General features: G+C 35.3%; 1 protein-coding gene across 1 annotated transcript in view; it reads right to left on the bottom strand.

Annotated features, from left to right (window-relative positions):
* The window catches only part of LOC145690978 (uncharacterized), a 29,367-nt gene extending 11,454 nt beyond the window's left edge, over positions 1–17,913 (bottom strand). The window contains exon 1 of the mRNA XM_081766454.1: positions 17,331–17,913. Coding sequence (XP_081622580.1) covers positions 17,331–17,695 — 365 coding nt within the window. The 5' untranslated portion in view covers positions 17,696–17,913. The remainder of the gene's footprint in view (positions 1–17,330) is intronic.
* Positions 17,914–25,660: the final 7,747 nt, after the last annotated feature.

Raw genomic sequence — 25,660 nt, 5'->3', positions numbered from 1 at the left:
AACGTCTTTCTTATTAGGTGAGTGAAATAAATTTTGTTACTCTGCTTTTAGATTTTAGACATAAGTGAGAATGGCCATAGATACAAGTGCCGCAGGATTTTGTATTTTTTATTTAAGAACAGCTTTAGGATAGAAGATTAAGAATACATTTATCAATACAAAATAACTATGGAAAGTATCTTTTTTGAAATAGAATCTTAATATATTTTAAAAAATGTGCCCGACGGTTTCTTCTTTTTGGGTTCCCTTTAAAGCGGGGTGGTTATTATGACTACAAATCGAATTCTAAGTAACGTTAGTTTCAATTTCTGTTATGGGGCAGCAGCATTTTAACAGATAATGTTCTCGTTGTACTTTTAGAAAGGGTATTTTATAAGCGACTTTTCGTTCTTCTACATAGAACTCCTGTAGATCATCATTATTAATTAATTTCATTTCAGAGCAATGTTAAGTCAAATTTCTTTGTGGGTTACTGAGATGTACTCATAAAATGCCAGCCAAGTGTTATTTATTTATTTATAAATTAGCCCTGTAAAGTCAACATTAAGAATACGAATTTATTAAGTACATCCCGATTTTCGAACAAAATTTCTTAGTAGGATAGAAAACTGCACCGTCTAAGTTGCATTTCATTCTTGAATGTAGGTTTACATTAGTACAGCACGATGATGGCTGAATCCAAGTTTTTATGAGACAAAGATTTAAACTGCTTTAAGAAAAATTATATTCCACTTTTATTATATTTCTTACACGGGGGAATATATTCTATGATCCAATCGAAAGTGCAGGAACGTGAGAGTACAACGAACCAAGACAGACGAAAAGGTTATGGAGCTAATGGTTTAGAGTTTACTTGTGTATCAGTTTTCTGATATATTTTGTGTTTCCACGTATTTTTCCCTTTCTTTAATTTGCAATTTTCTCAATTTTTAAGATTATTTTCACACTATTTTCGATTGAATTCCAACAAAATATGAGTTTTCTATCATTTTGTCAGTACTTGTGTGTGTTGATAGTTTTTCCCATACTTCATACTGCCTTTTTGGACAGGTACTTTTTTTTTTTTTTTTTTTTTTTTTTTTTTGCATTTGAAGCTGTAAACTCGGAGTTATTCCATACAAAATCAGGAAGTTCACGACTGAGGCCTTAGAAATTAAAGTGTGATTTTCATTGCAAGTGAAATTAACGTTTGTTCGAGTAGAACTGGCTGATGACTCAAAGCTCATAGAATACAGGCTTGGGTGTCGTTTCTAAGCTTATGAATTACCTTTCACAACAATTTCCATTATCAAACCTAGATTACTTTAATTTGTACTCTTTTTTTGTTTAAAGATTATAGCCTGCATTCTCCGTTTTCTGTAGACTACTTACAGTCTTATCTAGGACACTTGTCTCATGCCTTTTTCTTCCTTGTAATTGTCTATTTTCGTTGCCTCTCTTTTCTCGTTGGATATAACTCAGTAGGTTACGATTATGCATTTTAAACATTGCATGGTATCTGAAGTTTAAACTCAATCCCTTTCTCCTTCGTTTCGTTCTGTTTTTTAAGATATTTTCTGAATTTAAAAATTACTCTAATAGCATATACCTTACAAAAATGGAAATCCTAAAAGAGCACGGTGTGAATCAAAAAGCTACTTTCTCTTCTTTGTATTCAGTTAAATATGATGTTACTATTTGGGTGAATCCTTCGCGATTAATTCTGATCAGTATTGTCATAAAATCGATAGGATAAAGCGCGAGTAAAATGGAATTGAAACAAGAAGAAACTGCTGGCAATCAACAGGGATATCATCTAAAAGTTTGTTCTTGGCTTTCGTTTCATTCTTCCGAATATCATTTTGTTATGGTTTGTTTCTCTTTTCTATTTGGTCTATTGCCAAACAATATCTGGAATTACAAACATGTATTATAGCGAAAATTAACAAAACGGAAGTGATGTTCGCCTGTTTCAGGTTATTTCGAGATAAATTAATTTTGTTTATAACAAGTTTTCGGCTTCGTTCGTAAATATTTATAACTTGTGCTAAAGTAACATATGATTTTTCTCTTGTTTTCGTTGTTCTTTCTTCTCGCGATATTCTTTACTATATATTGAGCTAAGTTCTCAAATTAATTTTCTATTTTACCACTTGATGTTATCCCATGCCTCTGGATTAGTCTGGCCTCTGGATTTTTCTAATATCAATAGTGTTCTTATATCTACCAGGGTCATAATGAGAAGCTGTCAGGGGTGTAGACTTAAAATCATTAATAAGGCGCACTGAATGTAAAAAACAGACGTTATAACATATGCGTATTTTTTTATTTAACTTGTTGATAAACAGTTGTATGTGGAGTATTATTACAAACTATCCTCGCACACCGTTTAAACGCTCAAAATTGTAAGTTTCAAAACCACATAATGTTATTCCATTACACTCAATAATACATCTACATCAAACATAAGGTGAAGACCTTAGAGGGCAAGGAAAGTGAGTTTTGAAGTAGATAAATTTAAGTCTAGGAAATTGACACCCCATAGTGAAATACAGATGGTGATCAGAAAAATGGAAACACCTGAACGAAATTGCTACTTACCAGATTAATATGGTGTCGGGCCACCTTTCGCCTTCAGAACAGCCTTGTTGCGACGTGGGATGGAGGCATAGAGGTCGTGAATGGTAGCAAGTGGAATTTTACACCATTCCTCGTGCAGGGCATCGGCCAGTTCTGTGAGAGAGGATGGAGGTGGAAATCGTCGCCGGAATCTTGTTTCCAAGACGGACCACAGATATTCAAGTATGTTGAAATCTCGTGATTGGGCGGGCCAGGGAAAGTGTTGATCGTCATCCCGATGTTCCTCAAACCACTCTGCAACAACTCCAGTTGTGTGAATGGGTGCCTTATCATCCTGGAAGATGGCGTCATTGTCCGGAAACAACATCCGGACCATAGGATGCAAGTGGTCTCCAGAATTGCGACATAATCGTTGGCAGTGATTCGTCCGCTAAGTTTGACCAAAGGCACACAGCATCACCAAGCCGCCGAGATGTTTCACAGTTGGGCGGAGACACTGCCTATCATAAGCTTCTTTGGGTGTTCTCCACACATAAACACGGCCCTTGGTTGGGAATAGGGTGAAGGATGACTCATCCGACCATATCACACGTTTCCAGTCCTCAACGGTCCAAGCTGCATGGTCGCGGCACCATTTGCGGCGTGTGAAAGCGTTATGGTCCCTGATGAGCAGTTTGGCACGTGCAACACGACCCCTTAAGTTCATGTCATGTATTTCGCGGCGGACTGTGATTGTCGAAACAGGGTGGGGGGTGCTGGTTGACTTCCTCCACCACTTGCTCTGCAGTGGCAGGACGGTTCTGGGTGACAATGCGCTTTAATACCCGGCCGGTTCTGGGTGACCTGTCAATCATGATTTTCTTCCGCTTCCCCGATGTGGTTTTCCCGAGTGTTGTGTAGGCCGTCATCACCTTCGACACTGTCCAACGGGACACACCTAACATAGTGGCCACTGCCGTCACACTCACTCCAAATAACCGCGCACAAACAATTTGCTCTCTTTGAAAATCTGATAGGTATCCCATTTTACACTACCTTCGTCTGAGGCAGCCACTGGACACTGCTGTTCCACTGCGCCTGACGTAGTATGGAGACCGACCTAACACACCACCGCCAGCGGTCCGGCGCTGCACGTGTCACATCAGTGCCAACCCATACATCTGACGTGTTGCCAACAACAGGTTTTTTTCATTTTTCTTATCACCATCTGTATATAAGCTGGGAGGATAACCACGACACAATTCACTCATTGGTAGACCCTCGAGTGGAGTGCGATGAGGTTTTTGAAGTTTCATATTGTGTTCCTCAGAGTGGTTTTCCGATTATAAATAAAAGTTATTGGAAACGTCATGTATAACTTGGATCCCTTTTATTATGGGGACCTCAATTGAGCTGTCTGAAACAGTGAACACAGTGAACTAAATGCATTTTCAAACTATCAGCAACCAGGTTAAACTTTGTAGTTTTTCATAATTTGTGATAAATTATCACTTTTGGAAAGAGTGGTGGATAAACTCACATGAAAAGGTGATGTAAAAATGTGGCAATGTACAATTTTTGTGGTATTTGACATCCCGGGTTTCCAGTCTTACACATACTTGTTGACAGCTCGAAAATGGAGTTATGATAGTTCACTTTGGTTTCAGACAGTTTAATTACTATTGATGCACTGTCAATAATTATATATATATATATATGTGTGTGTGTGTAGTGGCAGTGCATCATATATATGTATATGTATGTATATATATATGTATATGTATATGTATATATATATGTATATATATATATATGTATATGTATATATATGTATATGTAATTATCATATATATATATATGTCATTTAACTTTTATTACTTTGATCTGTTTTCATGACAAGAAAAAAGGACATCCTTACCTTATATCAGGAATTTTTCAATTCTGCATTTTCATGACATAATTTATTATTTAAGACATCTTTATTCACTTTATTTAGTATATCCCTTTCATACTGCATTAACATATACGATTGAAGGTTGTCTTTCCCGAGGTTTGCTCTTAATCCTTATTTTATAATATTGAGTTTCATGAAAAGCTTATTTACAACTTCCTTTCTACATGTGTAAGTGGGATAGTAAGGAGGAACTTGCACATTTTAAAGAGGTATGTATAACATAAGGCATACATGTGATATTCATATATAATTTTAAACGCACACGTAAGGCAGGACTTGCAAGTTTACTTTGATTTCCTACATCCCTGGTTCAATATCGCTTTAACATGCTTCCTCTTCATACTCACTACTTATATATTCAATATCATATTCACTCACAACATCTCCTTGCGATGTCTTGGACTAAATATCTGCATAAAATTTTAGTTCTTCGATAGTGTTCCCTTCATCTATGCCACAGATTTGTTTCATTGCATTTGAGGGTAGTACGTCTTTTAAATCAGAAATCCGCCTGGGATCGAAACACACAAAGTCGTGGTAAAGGTTTTCGTGTTTCGAAATTCGGTTAGTCACACTTTGAATGATTTTGTTAAGGACATCACTGAAAAGGCACGGTCTGAAACTTTTCTCTTCTGTATTCTTTGATTTCATGACATGCCAATTCAGATCATGCAACGATATTAAATATTTGTGAATTACTTCCATTTTTCTTGTAGCTATCTTGGGGAAAGGTAGTACTTAAAAGTGCACAATCTGTTGTTAAGAAGAAGAAGAAAAAACATATAGAATATATGTTGATTTCAGATAGATAGTCTCTGTTTGTGGTTACAGTAATAAGATAGAATTTTTGTTTCGGATTGCTATGGCAACTGGTAATTATTAATGGAGATTACAGAATAAAAAGTAGTTGTGGTGAATGTGATGTGTCTAGTTTGAAATTTATGCAATCACTAGTTATTACAAATATACGTATAAAATGAGGGTGCCTGATAGTAGTAACTTATCTTAGTATTCGAACTGGGCTAATGTGACGAAAAATACATTAAATTTAATTATAACGTTACAATCGAACGAATACATGTTTGATATTATTTGATCACAGCAAAACGCATGCCTCCTGCTGGTTTCTTCGGAACCTACCCCTCTCCAACTCCCTACTACCCGTACAACCTCCCGTTTACGCGACACCCAATCTGCTACGCTCCATGTGGATTACAAGGACATTCTTTTTGTTAACCAGTGTTACCTTATTGTCAACACCTGGTGTGAAATGCCACGTAAATTCCGCGTGGTCAACAACTCAGTTTCAGAACTAGAGCGCACTAACGGATGCAACATATATATTTTGAATTTTGTATCTAAATACTATGAGAATCGTCAAAGTAATTTAAATGATATTTTTATTACTTGTTTATGGTAATGAAGAATTTGTTAAACCATTAATTTTTATTTTAACTGAGTGTAACGTGAAAAGTCACGAAATATCAAAACTGTATGCGAGGTGGCAATAATACCATCACATGCCAGCACATGATTCGGGTACTACTTTCCTAGTGTAATCATTAGCAAAACGAATTCACACCTGTGGAACTATTTCCAAACAAGTAAACGGAGTGAAATGAATAGTATATACCCAGTCAGGAAAGTCCAGAGGATTAGTAAAATATATTCGCATTAATAGTAATTGCATTTAAGCGCAGAACTCAACGTTAACAAACTTAAAACCAGAAACGTAATGAAACGACATAATGATCTTACTTTTCTCCAGACACTATTATGTTTTCACCTTGAATTTACCATGAAACCATTGCCTTCAGCAATCTTACAAACACACAAATCTTAAAAGATAAGGTTGGTAAATACTCTTTACATCTCTTGTACGGTACAGCTTCTGTACAGTATTCATACAGTAACGGTACAACTTCTACACAGTATTCATCTTAACATCTTTCTCCATAACTAAACGCAGCGAAATGATAGGTATTCCATAATAAGTTACTAGGTTTGGAAACACATCTGCTCGAATCACAGGTAGCGTAGTGAGTTATCAAAATTGCCAGAAGGCCATTTTAGAACTTTTACGTTTGTAAAGAAAAGTTTAATCGAATATTTCTGATTCAGGCCTACACATCCGGGATAACAATGCTACCAACTTGAAATGTACAAAATATAGCTAGAGGACCAAATATTTAAACATGTACAAATTTTATTCTGAAATCTAAATTGAAAAGTTGAATATTATAAAAATTCAATGATAGAGTAGTCACATAGATAGATTATTTGATCTCTGTGGGTTCAAACTTCAGAAAAACGATCATATGGCATTTCATATATTTGACCCAAAAGCCGTTGCTTGTAGGAAGCGAAAACCGTTGGCCGCTATGTCAGTCCGACGCTGATTTCTTCTGGCGTTTGGTCTACCATGCCGTGACATGTTTAATCATATTCGGTATTTAATATTCTAGTATAAGAATTATAGGAACCATCACCTATAAACATTTCCATCGTTTCTTTGTTTAAATATCTTTTCCCTTTTTTAATTTTAAGGTCGGTTAATATTATTCCAATTTGTCCTTTTATAATTATTTTTTTTACCACGATATGCATTTTCTTTTGATGATTGCGTTTAGCTACATAATAGGAATTGTTCCAAATCTTTGTTAAACGTTCACTTATTTCTCTTTAATCCAATTTTTTATTACTTGTCTTAGTCAGCTAACCACTAACATTTAAGGAGACTGGCGTTCTAAGAAATAGTAGTTCCTTCCTTCAGTTGAATCCTTTCAGTTTATGTCTGATAGCTGGACATCGTACAAGGCAACACGCATGCCCCCAAATATGACATGCCAGTATATTTCTCCAATTGGAGCAAGAAAGAATGAATATTTCGCATCACTTAGAGACGCACTAGATAGATTTGATAAACTACATTCACGTTGAATTCTAAGAGAAAAAAATTAATACAAACAAAATTAATATAATTATATGCATCATGCTGAGACAGAGAAAGCATGGCGGGAATGACTTTTTTTTAGTTTTGTTATGTAAAGTTTTGACAGCGTAAATAAATCTTCGAAAATAATATTTACAAGCTCTCGCATGAACACGCGTTCAAGTATCGGCTGGTACAGCGGGGGACACTTCTAAATGGTACAGCCATATGGAGATTTACGGCTAAGGTCTACCATTTAGAAGTGTCCCCCGCTGTACAAGCTATATTTTACTCTCAAAACACATTATTTGGTTAATAATAATTTGTTTTCTGCTTTTCTTGTAGATATCTTAAATTTTAATGGCCAGTGCTTAGTGGAAGCTAGTGTTGGTGAAATATCATTACACTTCTATTTCTTTCTTTTAACTGCGTGGGTTATTCCTGTGGCCATAAAATCGTGGTTTTTGTCGTTGTTAGAACCTTGTAAATATAATCGTAACGTTCATAATGATTTTCGCTGTTTTTCCAAAAGTTTACACATCCTTTTTCTCTCTCACTTGTGTGTTGCGTTTATCCCAGTTTTGCTACGGCAAATCACGATTCCTTCCGTACATACCTTGTGTCATAAACCGAAGCTGGGGAGAACGGTAGACAAAACATAGACACCGTAAAAATGGAAAAATGAGCAAATGATCAAATTAACCTCAGATATTAACAAACTAAAATTATCTTCTGGTGCAAATCATAAAACCTGATTAAACTGTGCAGAAAATGCGATAATACTGAATGTAATTTACAAAAATTAAAAGAACAACAAAAAGTTACAAATGAAAAAGTAGCTTTTACTGTATATATTTTCAGCCGTGTTAACTTTTTTTATTTCCACTTTTATCTTATTTTATTTTCTTTTAATACTGTATTGTGTGGCACAATTGATAAATTAAGATTTCACTTAATCACAATAATCTTCGACCGGTCAACTCCTTCACAGGCGTTGCAGTTAATAGGATCTCAGGCGTTCCACGTCGGATTATCCTAAGGGTTCGCTGAAGTCCTCTGCAGATAGTAATAAGCGATCGTCCAAGCAGGCACAATTACTCCTTCCTTTTCAATGATATGGAGCCAGAATTTGTCACAAAACCGAGATTACAAACGAATGTTAGGGTGCTAACACATATGTACTAGTCACTTCACTGCTTCACTTCACTTCACTGCCAATATTAGAAAAAAATATTCTACACGGAGGCGTATGAAAATATCGTACAAGCACTGATGATTAAAAAAAAAAAAAAATTGGATCTCACGTATGCAAACGGCGATTTTGCTTGCGAAGCTCAATCCGTACAATTGGAGCACTCATAAAAGTATAACATGAGTTTACTTTAGAACAATGCACTCCACTGTTTAATCCTAACAATCGTTTCTAATCTCAGTTTTGTGTGACAAACCCGAAAATAAAATAACAAGATATTTCGATAATACCGAAAATAATAAAAGGGGAAATAAACGAAGTTAAAACGGCCGAAAATATATACAGTAAAAGCTACTTTATCATTTGTAACCTTTTGATGTTCTTTAATTTGTATGAATTATATTTGGTATTATATTTTCTGTAAAGTTTAACAAGATTTTGTGATTTGCACATGATAATTTTAGTTTGTTAATGCCTGAGCTTAATTTTATCATTTGTTCACTTTTCCATTTTTACGGTATCTATGTTTTGTCTACCGTTCTCCTCATCTTCGGTTTATGACACAATGTAGGTACGAAAGAAATCGTGATTTCCCGTAGCAAAGTTGGGATAAACGCAATAAACAAGTCACAGAGAGAGAGAAGGATGTGTAAACTTTTGAGAAAAAAGCGAAAATCTATATGAACATTCCGAATATATTTACAAGATTCTAACAACGACAGGAAACAGGATTTCATGGCCACAAAAATAATCCATGCAGTTAAAAGAAAAAATAGAGGTGTAAAGATATTTCACCAACACTAGCCTCCACTAACCACTGGCCAATAAAATTTGAGATATCTACAAGAAATGCAGAAAACATATTATTATTAACAAAATAATGTGTTTTGAGAGCAAAATATAGCTTGTACCAGCCGATACTTGAACGCGGTTTAATTCAAAAAATAACACGACCTAGTTCCGACGTATTCATGCGAGAGGTTGAGAATATTATTTTCGATGTTTTATTTACGCTGCCCGAACATTACATAACAAAGCTAAGAAATGTCATTCCCGCATGGATTATTGGTGAGCACACCTCCTTCAAGAGGTACAACTGGCTTCGTAGATTTATGAAATCAACGTTCTAATTATCCTTAAAGAACTAGTGTGAATATAGTAAATTAGGGAAACCAATCTTTAAATCGTCGATTCCATCCTGTTCACCCCAACCATAGATAGGTGGGCAACATGGAAGTTTTGAAACTCTTCTCTACCGTGGGAGATCAGTTTTAAAACTTGATAACGTCTCTTCTTAGTAACTGTCTATATATTGTATCCTTGGTATTCTTCTTCCTGGTATTGCATTTCCCGCTATCAGCATGGTGATCACATCGGAGTGCCGAATAAGATGGCAAAGCATAGTGTTTCTTCTTTTTCCTATTATTTTCATGATCTGTTGTCCTTCATTAGCAACCCTTAGTCCTTGTTAATTTCTTCTTCTTTCGGTCCATGATACATGCAACATTGTGCGCCAAGACCACATTCAAAGTGTTTCTAGCTTAGATATTTTAGCTTTTCTCAATGGAAATCCTCGATTGATCCTACATATATGTAGACTTAACAGTAACTTCTGAAGATAGTGGATTAAATTTGCCTGACCTTGATCTAGAAACACAATGTTTTTTTTTCTGAGGCCAGATGTTAACCCATAAACATTTAAAAACCGTAAATAAACTAAAAATTGAAATGGAACCGGGGGCAACTATATGGCAGTGTGGAGTTTTATGGCTGATTTGATCATACGCCTTAGATTGTGAACCCAATTCGACAGCGTGTAAGACTCATTCTAATTAATCTTCGTTCGAATGGCAGCCTGGAACTACAGTTTGTTTTTCAGGGAGTTAAGCATGGTAATTTATGTTCGCTATTGAAACTAAAAGCGGTATATTCCTTAAAGGAAAGAGAAAAAACAAAAACAAAAAGATGGGAAATGCAGACTTGCTATTCTTAAAAGTTAAAATTTCGTTATACTGTCCATGCTTTCTCTCTTAGCATGATGCATATTGTTATATTCATTTTCATACCTTAGAATTCAACGTGAATGTAGTTTATCAAATCTATCTAGTGCATCTCTAAGTGATGGCGAAATCTTTATTCTTTCTTGCTCCAATTGGAGAAATATACTGGCATGTCATATTTTGGGGTATGCGTGTTGCCATGTTCGGTGTCCAGCTATCAGACATAAACTGAAAGAATTAAACTGGAGGAAGGAGCTACTATTTCTTAGAACGCCAGTCCCCTTAAATGTTAGTGGTTAGCTGACATGGAAAAGTGATAAAAAATTGGATTAAAGAGAAATAAGTGAACGGTTAAGAAATATTTGGAACAATTCCTATTATGTAGCAAAACGCAATCATCAACAGAAAATCCATATCATAGTAAAAATTAACCAAAAGATGACAAATTGAAAAAAAATATACCGACTACTAAAACTAAAAAAGGGAAAAGGGAATTAAACAAAGAAACGATGAAAATGTTTACTGGTCAGGGTTTCTGTAATTCTTATACTAGAAGATTAAATACCTAATGCGATAAAACATGTTACTGCGTGGTAGACCAAACGTCGGACTAACCTAGCGGTCAACGGTTTGCGCTTCCTACAAGCAACGGCTTTTGGGTCAAATATAGTGAAATGCCATATGATCGTTTTTCTGAAGTTTGAATCCACAGAGATCAAATAATCAATCTATGTGACTACCATATCTTTGAGTTGTATTATATTCAACTTTTCAATTTGGATTTCAGGGCAAAATTTGTACATGTTTAAATATTTGGTCATCTAGCTATATTTTGTACATTTCAAGTTGGTAGCATTGTTACCCCGGATGTGTAAGCCTGAATCAGAAATAATCGATTAAACTTTTTTATACAAACGACAAATTTTAAAAATGTTATAAAATGGCCTTCTGGCAATTTTGATGACTCACTACGGTACCTGTGTGTCGAGCAGGTGTTTCCAAACCTAGTAACTTATTATGAAATAGTTATAATTTCGTTACGTTTTACTTATTTACAATTTTGAGTGTTTAAACGGTCTGCGAGGATAGTTTGTAATAATATTGTATATACAACTGTTGATCAGCCTGTTTAATAAAAAATACGCATATGAAATAACATCACTATGTTACAGTCAGTGCGCCTTATTTATGACTTTAAGTCTACGCCCCTCACAGCTTCTCATTATGACCCTGGTAGAAACGAGAACAATATTGATATTAGAAAAAGCTAATGGAGATACATGGGATAACATCAAATGGTAAGATAGAAAATTAATTTCAGAACAGCTCGATATATAGTAGAGAATATCGGGAGAAGGAAAAACAAGGAAAGCAAGAAATAATCATACATTACTTCAGCACAAATTATAAATCTTTAAAAACCAAGACGAAAACTTGTTATAAACAAAATTATCTTCTCTCGAAATAACGTGGAACAGGTGAACATCACTTCCGTTTTTTGAATGTTCGTTATAATACATGTTTCTAATTCCAGATGTTGTTTGGCAATAGACAAAATGCAAAAGAGGTATTCGGAAGAATGAAAAGAAAGCCAAGAACAAACTTTTAGATGATATCCTTGTTGATTGCCAGCTGTTTCTTCTTGTTTTAATTCCGTTTTACTTGCGCTTTATCTTATCGATTTTAAGACAATACTGATGGGAATTAATCGCGAAGGATTCATCCAAATAGTAACATTATATTTAACTGAAGACAAAGAAGAGAGAGTAGTTTTTTGATTCACTCCCAGCTCTTTTAAAATTTCCATTTTTGTAAAATATATGCTATTAGAGTAATTTTTAAATTCAGAAAATATCTTAACCTTTATCAGGGAACGTTATTTTTGTTCGCCTACAGGAAATGCGTGTCTGTGGGACACCGACATGTATAAAGTAATATCTTTTTTTAAAAAAACATATGTGTAATGTACAATAATGAAACTTTATATTTTGTACATCGAGCAAAATATGATAAACAAGAATAACATATATTAATTCGGTTTTATTGGAATATAAATTCGGAAAATATTTCAATATCTAAATAAAAATAGTACATAAATTTAAAAACTGACAAATTTGAAGTTTGTATAATTCTACATATTACTACCTTGCAAATATGCTATTTGTCCACATGTAGCTGCCCTGTTCAAATGTGCTATTTGTCCAAGAGCTTGGAAACGTTTAACGAATATGGTAGCTTTAAACAGAGGTCGTCCCAAAGTGTCTTGAAAATGGTGAATACATGTCTTCGTATCCTGATTTCCAAATAGGACACAATATTAGGAGAGCAATAAGGGCTTTATTTTCAGATAGGTCAGTAGATCTGTAGTTTGACTTTGCTCTAATTTACTTCAAACTTGTTTCGATTTTCTTCCAACTTCATATTGAAATCTCCTGAATTATATCATCATCACATAAGTTAGACAGGATTTTTTTCCCCAGATTTCTTACATGGGTGTCTATACCAGGCATCCCTCTGACTATGTTTTGATGAAGAACCCTTCGGCTTCTTAGTGGTTCATTTCAATTCCAAACAAACCTGTTTTTACCTCTGTATCTAAGGCCCTCGTTATCACATGAAACTTCACTAGAGCTGCTCACATTGACAGTTATGTTACTACTTGAGCTCGCACCTGGCACTGTATCAGAATTGGTATCGCCCTCACTGTCAGTAGGTAAATCTTGACCTTGAGGAAAAAATTAGGCGTCTCAGTCAGAAGCTACTGAAGACAATAATATAAATTCCTTCCGTACTTTCAACATATTTGGAATTTTTGCCGTGAAATAAGGATCTGCTGTACTTACAGTATCATTCTTAAATTTCTTTCTCGAGGTACTAGGTCTATATTTTGCAAATATACAAAATCTCATACAAAAAAAAATAGTATGTTTCAAGAGCTCAATAGCTTCTATTTCATGGTAAACACAATTAAAGCACAAAAATTTTTGAAAGCAAAACTCTCTTCAGGAAATGTGTGTCAAATAATCACGCAAAAATATAAACAATAATGGAAATGTGTGCCTCTTTCTAAAATCATCGATAAATGTTCATTCGGACATTACGCCAACAATGGACTACTGCGACACACATAAAACTAAATAATTGGAAGGTACTGAGAAAACCGATACATTGAGTGAATCAGTGTTGCCAATGTAATACAAAGAAAAACCATAGGTGTCTGACATACACATATTTCCTCTTAAGGGTTAAAAAGCAGAAGGAAACGAAGGAGAAAAAGATTGAGTTTAAAATTCAGGGACGATGCAAAATTTAAAATGCATTTTCGTAAACTACTGAGTTATAACTAACCAGAAAAAAAAGCAAAGAAAATAAACATTTACAAGGATGAAAAAGGCATTACGCAAGTGTCCGAGATAAAGCTGTAAGTAGTCAACAAAAAACGGAGAATGCAGGCTAAAATCTCAAAAGAAAACAATAATACAAATTAAAGAAATCCACGTTTGTTAATGGAAATTCTTGTAAAAGGGTAATGCACAAGCTTAGAAACGACACCCAAGCCTGTATTCTATGAGCTTTGAGCCATCAGCAAGTGCAAATCAAACAAACGTCAATTTCATTTGAAACATAAAATCTAACTTTAATTTTTAAGGCTTCACTCGTGAACATCCTGATTTTATATGGAATAGCCCAGCGTTTACAACTTTAAAAGCAAAAATATAGACCTGTCCAAAAAGGCAGTATGAACTATGGGAAAAGCTATAAATACATTCTGACAAAATAACAGAAAACTCATATCTTGGTGGAATTTAGTCTAAAATGGTGTGAAAAAATCTTAAAAATTGGGAAAAGTGCAAATAAAAAAAGGGAAAAATCTGTGGAAACACAAAATATATCAGAAAACTGATAAAAAAGTAAACTGTAAACCATTAGCTCCATAACCTTTTCGTCTGTCTTGGTTCGTTTTACTCTCACGTTCCTGCACTCTCGATTGGATAATAGAATATATTCCCCCGTGTAAGAAATATAATAAAAGTGGAAAATAATTTTTCTTAAAGCAGTTTAAATCTTTGTCTCATAAAAACTTGGACTCAACCGTCATCGTGCTTTACTAATGTAAACCTACATTCAAGAATGAAATGCAGCTTATAAGATGTAGTTTTCTAACATACTAAAAAATTTTGTTCGGAAGGCGGGATGTACTTAATAATATCGTATTTATGATATTCTTAATCTGGACTCTAAAAAGGCTAATTTATAATTAAATAAATAACGCTTCGCTGGCATTTTATGAGTACATCTCATTAACCCACAATGAAATTTGATTTAACATCGTTCTGAAATAAATTTAAATAATAATGATGATCTATACAGAAGTTCTACATTTCTATGTAGAAGAACGAAAATCGTTTATAAAATACCCTTTTCAACAATACAACGAGAACATTATCTGATAAAATGTTGCTGCTCCATAACAAAAATTGAAACTAATGTTACTTAGAAATCGATTTGTAGTCATAATGACCACCCCCCTTTAAAGGGAATCCAAAAAGAAGAAACCGACGTCGGGCACATTTTAAAAACCTATTAAGATTCTATTTTGCCAAAAGAGATACTTTGCATAGTTATTTTGTATTGATAAATCTATTCTTAATCTTCTATTCCAAAACTGTTCTTAAATACAAAAAAACACAAAATCCAGCGCGACTTGTATCTATGGCCATTCTCACTTATGTCTAAAATCTAAAAGCAGAGTAACAAAATTTATTTAACTCACCTAATAAGAAAGACGTTATCTCAAATTACATTCACTACAGTTAGAAGCGAAATAACTGGCAATAGCTGTTAAAAATTGAAACATGTCAAAAATAGAACGGTTGGGAAATTTTTCATGCTTTGTACCTGAGATATTCTTACTTTCCTTTATATATTCAAATAAGATCTCAATTTATTTCACTCGGCTAAAAGAAATAAAACGTTCTCAAATTATACCATCCGCAAAGTAGGAGCCGTTCTGATCACGAAGTTTGAAACAACTTTAAAGCTACGATCAAAATGTCTTTCATTGTTTGTCAGTACAAACATTATTACTTCCTTCTTCATTAAAAAAAAAAAAAAAAAAAAAAAAAAAAAAAAACTTGCGAGCTACTTGCTACTTCCACTAGGAATAGCTAGATGTCAAATACATACTTCTACGATAAGCTCAGAGCAGCGCAAAAAAAAAAAAAAAATCGAATTGGAAAGCGCTTGAAATAGAACGAATTCAAACTTTCTTTGTATTCTCCACCTAGGGATGTTCTTATAAATATCTAAATTGTAAAAAGCACAAATCGAAATTTGTTAAACTTAACTACTAAAAATGAAAAGAACTAAGTTATTTATTCAGTAAAGTTGGTTGTAGAATAGTTGCCACGATCGTCGCCATGAAACCAAAATTCAATTACCCGCTCACCGCATTCCACACATACAAGCAGACAGAATATGTGACGCCACAGTAACATAGTACCATATGACTGTACAGAGACACCCAGTGAGAAAAATATGAACTACCACCAATCTGTTTACAGTTCAGGGTTTTCCTAACAGATGACTGAATCTCTTTTCATATTTTGTGGGAAGTAATGCCCAATGTGCAAAGTAACCCCGTGTTTCCGTAGCTAGTTACCACTGTAAGCGAAATGAAATATCAAAATTCAATGTGGCAAATCATGACACAAAACTAGAAAAACGTTTGGGAAGGAAGAAATTCATATAACTAAGGAATTACGTCCCTAATATATTGTGTAATTTGGAACACAAATATACAAGCAAACAAAGCATTTCAGGATGTTACCTATAAAATACGTAGGGACGTAAAAGAACACATTCAACACGTAAGTTTATCCTAAATACAGAATTTTGCGCTATCCTCGTTTACCAACATTCTGCGTAATGCCCTAATCTGCATAGCAATCTTATTTTTACCGGCCATCTAGCACATGCTGGTTAGCGTTGTTTGTACAATAATTCACATATCATGTACGTTCACTAAGCCCCTAAAGTGATTATATATTGAGAAATTTAGGTCCATACTCTAGAAATGATTCCTGTGAATGTAAAAAGTCGACTTCCTTGAAAGAAATGAGTGCAGCTATGTAATGGTATGATGTATTGACCTCTACAATTAACGAACATCCATTGATGGTTAAAATATTCTTTCTCTTGTATTTTACTAATGTCTTTCGAAGCCCTCCGCAAAAATGAGGCTAGACACATTTGAGCTAAATTCTAAGTATAAACACAAACGTCCATAGTTCTTGTTCCAATATAATACATTCCACGTTTAAATTTGCAAAATATTAGGATATATACCATTCTCACCATTTCTTATTTTACATGTCTCTATATAAATAAAACAATATTGTCGAGCACCCATATTTTAAACATGTGCAACAATTAGTGAGAAGTCTGTGATCAATAATAAGGAAATAATTAGTTTATCAAGATCTAAACTACATCAGATTTGTATTAGTCGTATCAATCTTATTTTTATTTGGTATACAGCTTGTCTATCTGTGCCTTGGAATTTCCTAATTGTAGGTTACTAACTTACGTTCGAGATATCTCCCATATCTAAATATTTCTCGTGAAGTATTGCTTTTAGCCAACAAACTTTCCGAACGCATGTAACCGTATTATCAATCTGAGCCAATTAGTATATGAAAAATTGAACATTACCTTTCTGCGCGAAGTGAATTCAAACTTTTTGTTGTTAATTGTTGGAAGTCATTAGAGTACGACGCGCAAGTCTCCTGAACCACTATTTTTCTAGGCGTTTCTATACTCCTTTCAAATTCAGGATCTTCTTCTACTGCTAATTCTGATTTCACCCTATCAACGTTTAGTTTCACATCCAAAGAACGCATAGCTGTATCCTTGTCCATTGTTTCCTCTCCTTCCGTTGTGGATAATATTAACTCTTTCTTGTCAGTCATCAGTTCGTACGTCCACCCTTTCCCTTCGAGTGGATCTTCCTGAGGTAACTCATAAGCAATTTCTTCTTTGAACATCAATTCCAACTTAACAGACGCCCCACTAGCCATTGTGAATTGAAATATAATAAGAATTTAAGACTGTTTTTATACTTTCCTTATATTTTATGTTGCCAGTGTTAATGAAATGGTTTACAAGAACATTCACAAATGCAATTTATATTTCAAATCTTATTCTTCTGATTTTGCTTATTTCCTTAGCCACGATCGTTCTCTCGGCAATTGTTTGTTTATTTGTAGCAGCCGGAAGAAAGTGAAATGGAACCCGGATGTATACTTCTTTACTTCATATTTCGTTCAAGTGAGATCTTTTGTCGCTAGTGTAGCTCACACTCACATCCCGCTATTCTCGTGTTTCAGACAGGGTTGAAAAAAAACATGATTTTTTTTAAAAAATCAAAAAGAACGTTTTTTATGTTTAAAACATGTTCTTTTGTTTAAAACGTTTTAAACGTTTAAAACAAAGTACTTTGTTTTAAACAAAAAAAAACATGTTTAAAATGTTTATTTTGTTTAAAACATTAATCTAAATACGCACATATATTACATTTTTACACTCTTAGGTATTGCTTGCCATTTATATTCAACCGCTAAATCAAATTTCGGGAACTTCCCTAATCTCGATCCGCCCAAATGTTCAATTCCGGAGAAAGAAATCGGGATTTTCCCGATCTCCGTTCACGGAATATGTAGTTTAGTTTCTTTGTGTTACGTTCTACTAGTAGTCTGCATTCTTAATCTTTAGACGCCCATTGATACAACTGCTGTGTCAGGGCTTTAAACCTCAATGGCTCAGTCTTAAACCTCAAATTAAGGGTGGAAGATGGTTTTGGTACCATTTTATTCCTGAAAGATGCAGCTTTGCTGGTGTGCATTTTGTGTATATGGGAGGAGGGTAAATATCGTGTTTTTTTCAACAGTTTTTTTTGGGGGGCCATCCCCCCTCTTAGGGGATAGATTCATAAAAATTGTTACGTGAAGCAATGAAGTAGGCCACTACATTGTAATAACGCGTATTTGTACTTCTTGCTTATATGGGGGAGAAGGGAGGGGGCAAAGTTAGCCAATTTATGGAGTTTAAGTTTTTTGACGTAAATTACATTTATTTTTACAACAATCATCAATAGCTCAGTTTAATTAAGCTAGAAAGATGATTTGGTACCAAAGTATTTTTGAGGGATGAAGCTCTCCGTCAGTTGCATTTTATGTATATAGGGGGTACGTATGTACGGCCGAGAAAGGAAGGATGAAGTTCGTTTTTTAATTTTTCATCATTTTTTTTCATCAGGTTCTGGCGGGTATTCCTCCCCCCTTTGCGGTACATCCATAAAAATTGGCATGTGAAGCAATGAGGTAGTCCCCTACATGATAGTAACCTATATGCAGGGGTGGACTGGCTATGTAAAAAGGGCGCGGTCACATACTCTGGGAGGGCGCCGTCCATCCGAGGTTTTCGCTTGTATGGAATATCCCCTCCTAATAAAAGGAAGTGCCGGGGGGCTTTCCCCGGAAAATTAGTACAGAAAAATAACAAAAGATTAAGTAGCTATTGCAGTTAATCACGATAGAATTATACAAATTCAATATTTTCATAAACAAACAAAGAGACTTTGAGTACTAAATATTAGGCCTATATAAATCTGCTCACTTTAACTGAGACTACAAAAATCACACCAGTTGTTTAATTTCTTCGGCTACATTTGTTAACAGCCTAATTATAACTGAAGATTTGAGTTAACTTGGGTCTTATGCTATTTTTCATATTTCTGTCCTTTTAAAGCTATGTTCATCATAACATTAACTTATTTTTCATCTGTTTTTAAAACCGTTAATAAAAAGTATACATAAAACATTTACTACAAATTAACAAAAGTAAATTTAGAATTATATACCTACCTAGCGAAAAAACAAATTCAAAAACAAAACTGGAAAATGAAAGTAAAGTCACTGCTTTATGCTTGAAGAAGCCTTCGCATCTCCTTGCTTTTCTCACACATTTTGTCAATAATAAGATTGTTGTCTATTTTGGTCAGAATGTCTCTTTCTGAGTTCATCAAGAACAATGATTCTAGATGTTCATCTGTAAGTCTTGAATGGAGTCTTGTTTTTATGTATCTGAGCTTTGAAAATGCTCGCTCACAGGACACTTGTGTTGCCGGTAATGTAAGGAGATACTTATTAACTTTGAATAATTCTGTGTAGTCTTCAGTACATATTGTACTGCAGAATCACATCGAAGGCGAACTTAAAGCAAGAATTGCATTTCACTCCATCACATTTTATAGACCTTAAATCCACAATATCGTCAGTCTTCCCCAAATATTCCTCCTCATCCTCCATGAAATCTTCAGAAAACTTGTCCTCTTCAATCAAATCTTCAATCGTACGAACCTCAACAGCTTCTTGATTCTTTTCTTGGTTTTCATAAGGGGATTTTGAAAACTCTTCCCACATTGATGAAAACGAAAGAAGCTCTTCTTTAAGTTTTCCCTCTTTACAATCAGGAATTAATTCAGTGATTATTTTCAGTGACAAAGAAGCCAGACTTAAATTCTTGAACTTCCTAGGATCAAAACACTCTAAATCTAAGTATAAGCTTTGATTTTCAGCAAATCGTTCCTGCATGCTGTTAGAAATTTGGTCTAAAACACAGTTGAAAACGGTTACTTCAAGTTTGTATTTACTGTCTTCAGTTACTTCATCAGAAGCTGATTCCCCTGCCATTTTCTTTATTTTTCTACATCTTACATCAGGCAATTCTGTTTCTATAATAACTTATTCTAGACTAGGAACGTCTGTAATGAGTCCTTCAATACTATTTGACATTTCTGTTGCAAAGTGTTCTGCTGCTTTGTAGACTTTGTAAAACTGGTCCCTAGCTTCTTTCAACTTATTTTGAGTTAAGGATATCAGGCGCCATGCTTGGACATAATCTAAGTTTTTTGTTTGCAAGTAGTCTGATAAAGGTGTGGTATGCTGAAAAATCAATAAAAACATCATAGCCACAATGATAGTCTCAAAGGAGCACAACTTTTGAATGAGAGACATTGCATCATGTCTGACTTTGGAATTGAATTCTTGCGAGTTGCCAATCACACTTAAAGCTGCTACGAGTTCCACATATACTGGTTTCATTTTCTTGGTCTGATATCCTTTGAGTCGGGTGCCCAGTAATGAAAGTGTCCAAATATTTTTACAGCAGCGTTGCTTTTACTTCTCCATCGAGTTATCCCAATAGCCTCAAGACGGACGCTTGGGTTTTGTTCCAAGTCCACCTCAAGTCGTTTCTGGGATTCTTTCAAAAATATCTGAATTTCCTGGAGAAGCCCAAAGCAAGATATACAAACCCCCAACTCTGGACGGTGCCAGCTATCACCAAGTTCAACACATGTGAATAGCACCATATGTGAATGTGTTTCGGATTGATCTCTTTCAGCTTTGCTGTCACACCTTTATATAGTCCGCTCGTTCGTGACCGCCCTTCAAACCATTTGGTGTGCATGTTAATCACAAACAGTATAGTTTTTGCAGCATTCTCACTTGTCCAAAGTCACAGTACAGATTTTGCAAGTATTATATTCTATATACATTATGTATTTGGGCATCATATAATTTTGTATATGTATATTTTTTGAATGTGCATATATACGTGAAATAATCTGTCTACTATATTATAAATGCCATTGTTTGTTTGTATGTATGTATGAGTATATTCCACATCTCCTCCTAGACGCTTCAACCGATTTTGAGCAAACTTGGCATACATATTCGTTGGTACCAAGTAATCAACACTGTCGGGGTTAGCAACCCGAAACTCTCCCCTTTGCAGAGGGGTAGGGGGTAGAAACTTGAACCCAATGCTATTTAAATGGTGGTTATAACAGTAGGAATGGTTTTAATGGTATAACGTAAGAACGAGAAAAATAATTTTAACGAAATTTTGGAAACATATAGGTTATAGTGTGACATAAAACTGCCTTGGTATATAACTCCACTAGCGCCTCTAACGGCGGGAGTGGGAGGGAGATACAGGTAAAAATGATCCAAAATGACCGAGATTAGAGTCAAATCAATATATTTCGAAGTCGTTGATATCATTAATGGTACCACCAAAGCCTAAAACAGAAAGGACAAGGCCGTAGGCCGTGTAAAGACGGGATCTGGGGGCGGAGCAGTGGAGGTGGGAGGGATGATATATAAAAATCATCCAAAATGACCGATATTAGAGTCAAATTATGAATTTCAGGGTCCCTAAGATCATCATAATGACATTCCCAAAGCCAAAAACAGAAAGAGTGAGGCCGCAGGCTAAACAAATACTGGGATTTGGGGCGGAGCGTAGGGTTGATAAGGGTGATATGTAAAAATCGTCCAAAATGACCGATATTAGAGTCATATAATATCGTGACCTATATATTTAGGGGTAAATCTAATATCATTAATAGCATTCCCACGCCGAAAACAGAAAGAGCGAGACCGCAGGCCGAGCAAATACCAGGGTCTGGGGTGGAGCCCTACCTGGCCAAAGGCTAGCGAATTTATAAAATACTAATGTAGCTTTGTTTTTTTTTAATTGTGTTCAGAAAGGAAATTGTGCGCCTTCCCGAGGCTAAGACGGGCCTTAGCCCCTCCCGAGGAGGGCGCAAAGGCACTGATGTGAGGAGGGCGCAGCGGTCATCGGGCCGGTACTTGATTATGGCCAGTCCACCGCTGCCTATATGTGTACTTGTTGTTTATAGAGGAAGAGGGGGTCAAAATTGGTTAATTCACATTTATTTTCGGGACGGTCCCATATAACACAAGATATATTTCACTGAAATAGTCTAGAAGCATAATTCTTGTTCGTATACATGATGTGTGCAGCAAAAATGATTTCCATATGGGCGTGGTACTAGTGGGGGAGGGGAGAGAATGTCTAATTCAATGAATGTTTTCTGCGCATATATATATATATATATATATATATATATATATATATATATATATATATATATATATATATATATATATATAATATTTCCTACATAATACGAATTCATTACGCAATGGCTACCATTTCTTACATTATTGTCACAAGTATGTGGCCTACATATTCATCATTTTGCCAGCGTAGGGTGGCTGCAAGGGCCCCGCAAAGTCAATATTTTCATATTTTTAATGATTTTTTACGTCTGTTCTTTTTCTACGAATACGGCGGGAATTTCACGAATGTTACCTCATTGGAATTTGTGGTCTATAAGCTTTCCAATGGTGCATTACTCATGACTCTGTGATAATTAGGGAGGTCACCAGAGCCCCGAACGTTAGAGTCTGCCATTTTGTTAAAATCCCTGGCGGGCGTCTAGAGTTAATTGTGTTGTTACGCCGTAGACATTAATCATTATTAGCTACTCATGTTGCAGATAGAGATGTATCTTGAAAACTGTTTAGTTAAAATATGTCATTTGCTCCTTGTAGGCTAGTCATTGCTCTTTTCTATGAGTTGTATTGTATTTGTCAGAGCATTTCTTCTAGCTTATGATGTGAGAAGTCTTCATTATTATGGAAATGATAGTGATCAAAAAATACCCAAGTTTTGAATTTGTGAATTTGGATCTTAGAATAGTGTAACAGGTCATTCAATAAGTCTGTACGATAAGTAAGAATTTTTCTTTTTTTGACAAAACTCGATTTCATTATTCAACATAGTTGCCTTCGAGGGCGATACAACGAGTATAGCGATTTTCCAACTTTTCGATATCACTTTTATAGTACGATTTCTCTTTCTCGTCGAAATAGCCTCAGTTTCAGCGATGACTTCATCATTGGACTTAAATTTCTTTCCAGCAAGCATTCTCTTGAGATCTGAAAACAGGAAAAAGTCGCTGGGGGCTAAATCTGGAGAATATGGTGGTTGGGTAAGCAATTCGAAGCCCAATTCATTCAATTTTGCCATCGTTTTCATCGATCTGTGACATGGTGCATTGTCTTGGTGAAACAACGCTTTTTTTTTTTTTTTTTTTTGCAAATGTGGCCGTTTCTTTGCGATTTCAGCCTTCAATCGATCCAAAAGTGCACAGTAATAGTCGCTGTTGATGGTGTGCATTTTGTGTATATGGGAGGAGGGTAAATATCGTGTTTTGTTTTAACAGTTTTTTTTGGGGGGGCCATCCCCCCTCTTAGGGGATAGATTCATAAAAATTGTTACGTGAAGCAATGAAGTAGGCCACTACATTGTAATAACGCGTATTTGTACTTCTTGCTTATATGGGGGAGAAGGGAGGAGGCAAAGTTAGCCAATTTATGGAGTTTAAATTTTTTGACGTAAATTACATTTATTTTTACAACAATCATCAATAGCTCAGTCCTTAATTAAGCTAGAAAGATGATTTGGTACCAAAGTATTTTTGAGGGATGAAGCTTTCCGTCAGTTGCATTTTAGTAGTAATCGCATGACTTGGCCTCACTTTTTGGCCCCTGGGTCCCTGCCTCAGGACCCATGGTCCCTGGCCCGGGGTCAATGACCTAGGGGTACATAGGACCACCCCCTCTAAATTTTGGCAGGGGTACCATGGCCCACCCCCTAAATTTTGGCAGGGGTACATAGGACCACCCCCTTAAATTTTGGAAATTGCCAAATCTAAAAATTTGGTATGGTAGCCTAGGACCATAGTATGTACCTCTATTAGTATTGGGTGTCTATGTCGTTCCCTTTCATGAGTAAAAAATTGCCAAAAATTCAAATTTCGGAGGTTTTTGACCTAATTTATCCCCTTGGATGAGGTGTTATTACCCTATATGGTTATATGGGCGTATACAGGGGTCCATTCCCTTTCATAAGACATGGGTATATTAATGCACCCCTTGAAAAATTTGGGAGGGGTACCTTGGCCCACCCCTTCAATTTTCGAAATTGCCCAATTTCAACATTGGGTATTATAGTATAGGACCCTAATATGTACTATGATAAATTTGGGTGGTCCACCTCATTCCCTTTTAGGGGTACATAGGACCACCCCCCTTAAATTTTGGAAATTGCCAAATCTAAAAATTTGGTGTGGTAGCCTAGGACCATAGTATGTACCTCTATCAGTATTGGGTGTCTATGTCGTTCCCTTTCATGGGTAAAAAATTGCCAAAAATTCAAATTTCGGGGTTTTTTGACCTAATTTATCCCCTTTGATGAGGTATTATTACCCCATATAGTTATATGGGCGTATACAGGGATCCATTACCTTTCATAGCATATGGGTATATTAATGCACCCCTTGAAAAATTTGGGAGGGGTACCTTGGCCCACCCCTTAAATTTTGGAAATTGACCAATTTAAACATTGGGTATTATAGTACAGGACCCTAATATGTATCATGATAAATTTGGGCGGTCCACCTCGTTTCCTTCCAGGGGCACAAAATTGCCAAAATATAAACGTAAGCAATACGTTGTACCACGTGTTTGGTCTTTTGGCCCAATTTATCCTCTTGGATGAGGTTCTATTACCTTATATGGTTATATGGTTATGTATAGGGGTCTATTCCCTATCATAAGACATAGGTACATTTGTGCACTCCTTTAAAAATTTGGGAGGGGTACTTTGGCCCACCCCTTAAATTTTGGAAATTGTCCAATTTAAACATTTTGTATTATAGTACCGGACCTTAACGTGTATTATTATGATAAATTTGGGTGTTCCACCTCGTTCCCTTTTAGGGGTACAAAATTGTCAAAATATAAACGTAAGCAATACGTTGTACCACGTGTTTGGTCTTTTGGCCCAATTTATCCTCTTGGATGAGGTTCTATTACCTTATATGGTTATATGGTTATGTATAGGGGTCTATTCCCTATCATAAGACATAGGTACATTTGTGCACTCCTTTAAAATTTTTGGGAGGGGTACTTTGGCCCACCCCTTAAATTTTGGAAATTGCTCATTTTATATATTTGGTATTATAGTACCGGACCTTAACATGTATTATTATGATAAATTTGGGTGTTCCACCTCGTTCCCTTTTAGGGGTACGAAATTGCCAAATT

The sequence above is a fragment of the Thermobia domestica genome, chromosome 7 (assembly GCF_964235325.1).
Source record: "Thermobia domestica chromosome 7, izTheDome1.hap1.1, whole genome shotgun sequence".
NCBI lineage: Eukaryota > Metazoa > Arthropoda > Insecta > Zygentoma > Lepismatidae > Thermobia > Thermobia domestica.
This window is presented reverse-complemented; position numbering and strand designations above follow the sequence as displayed.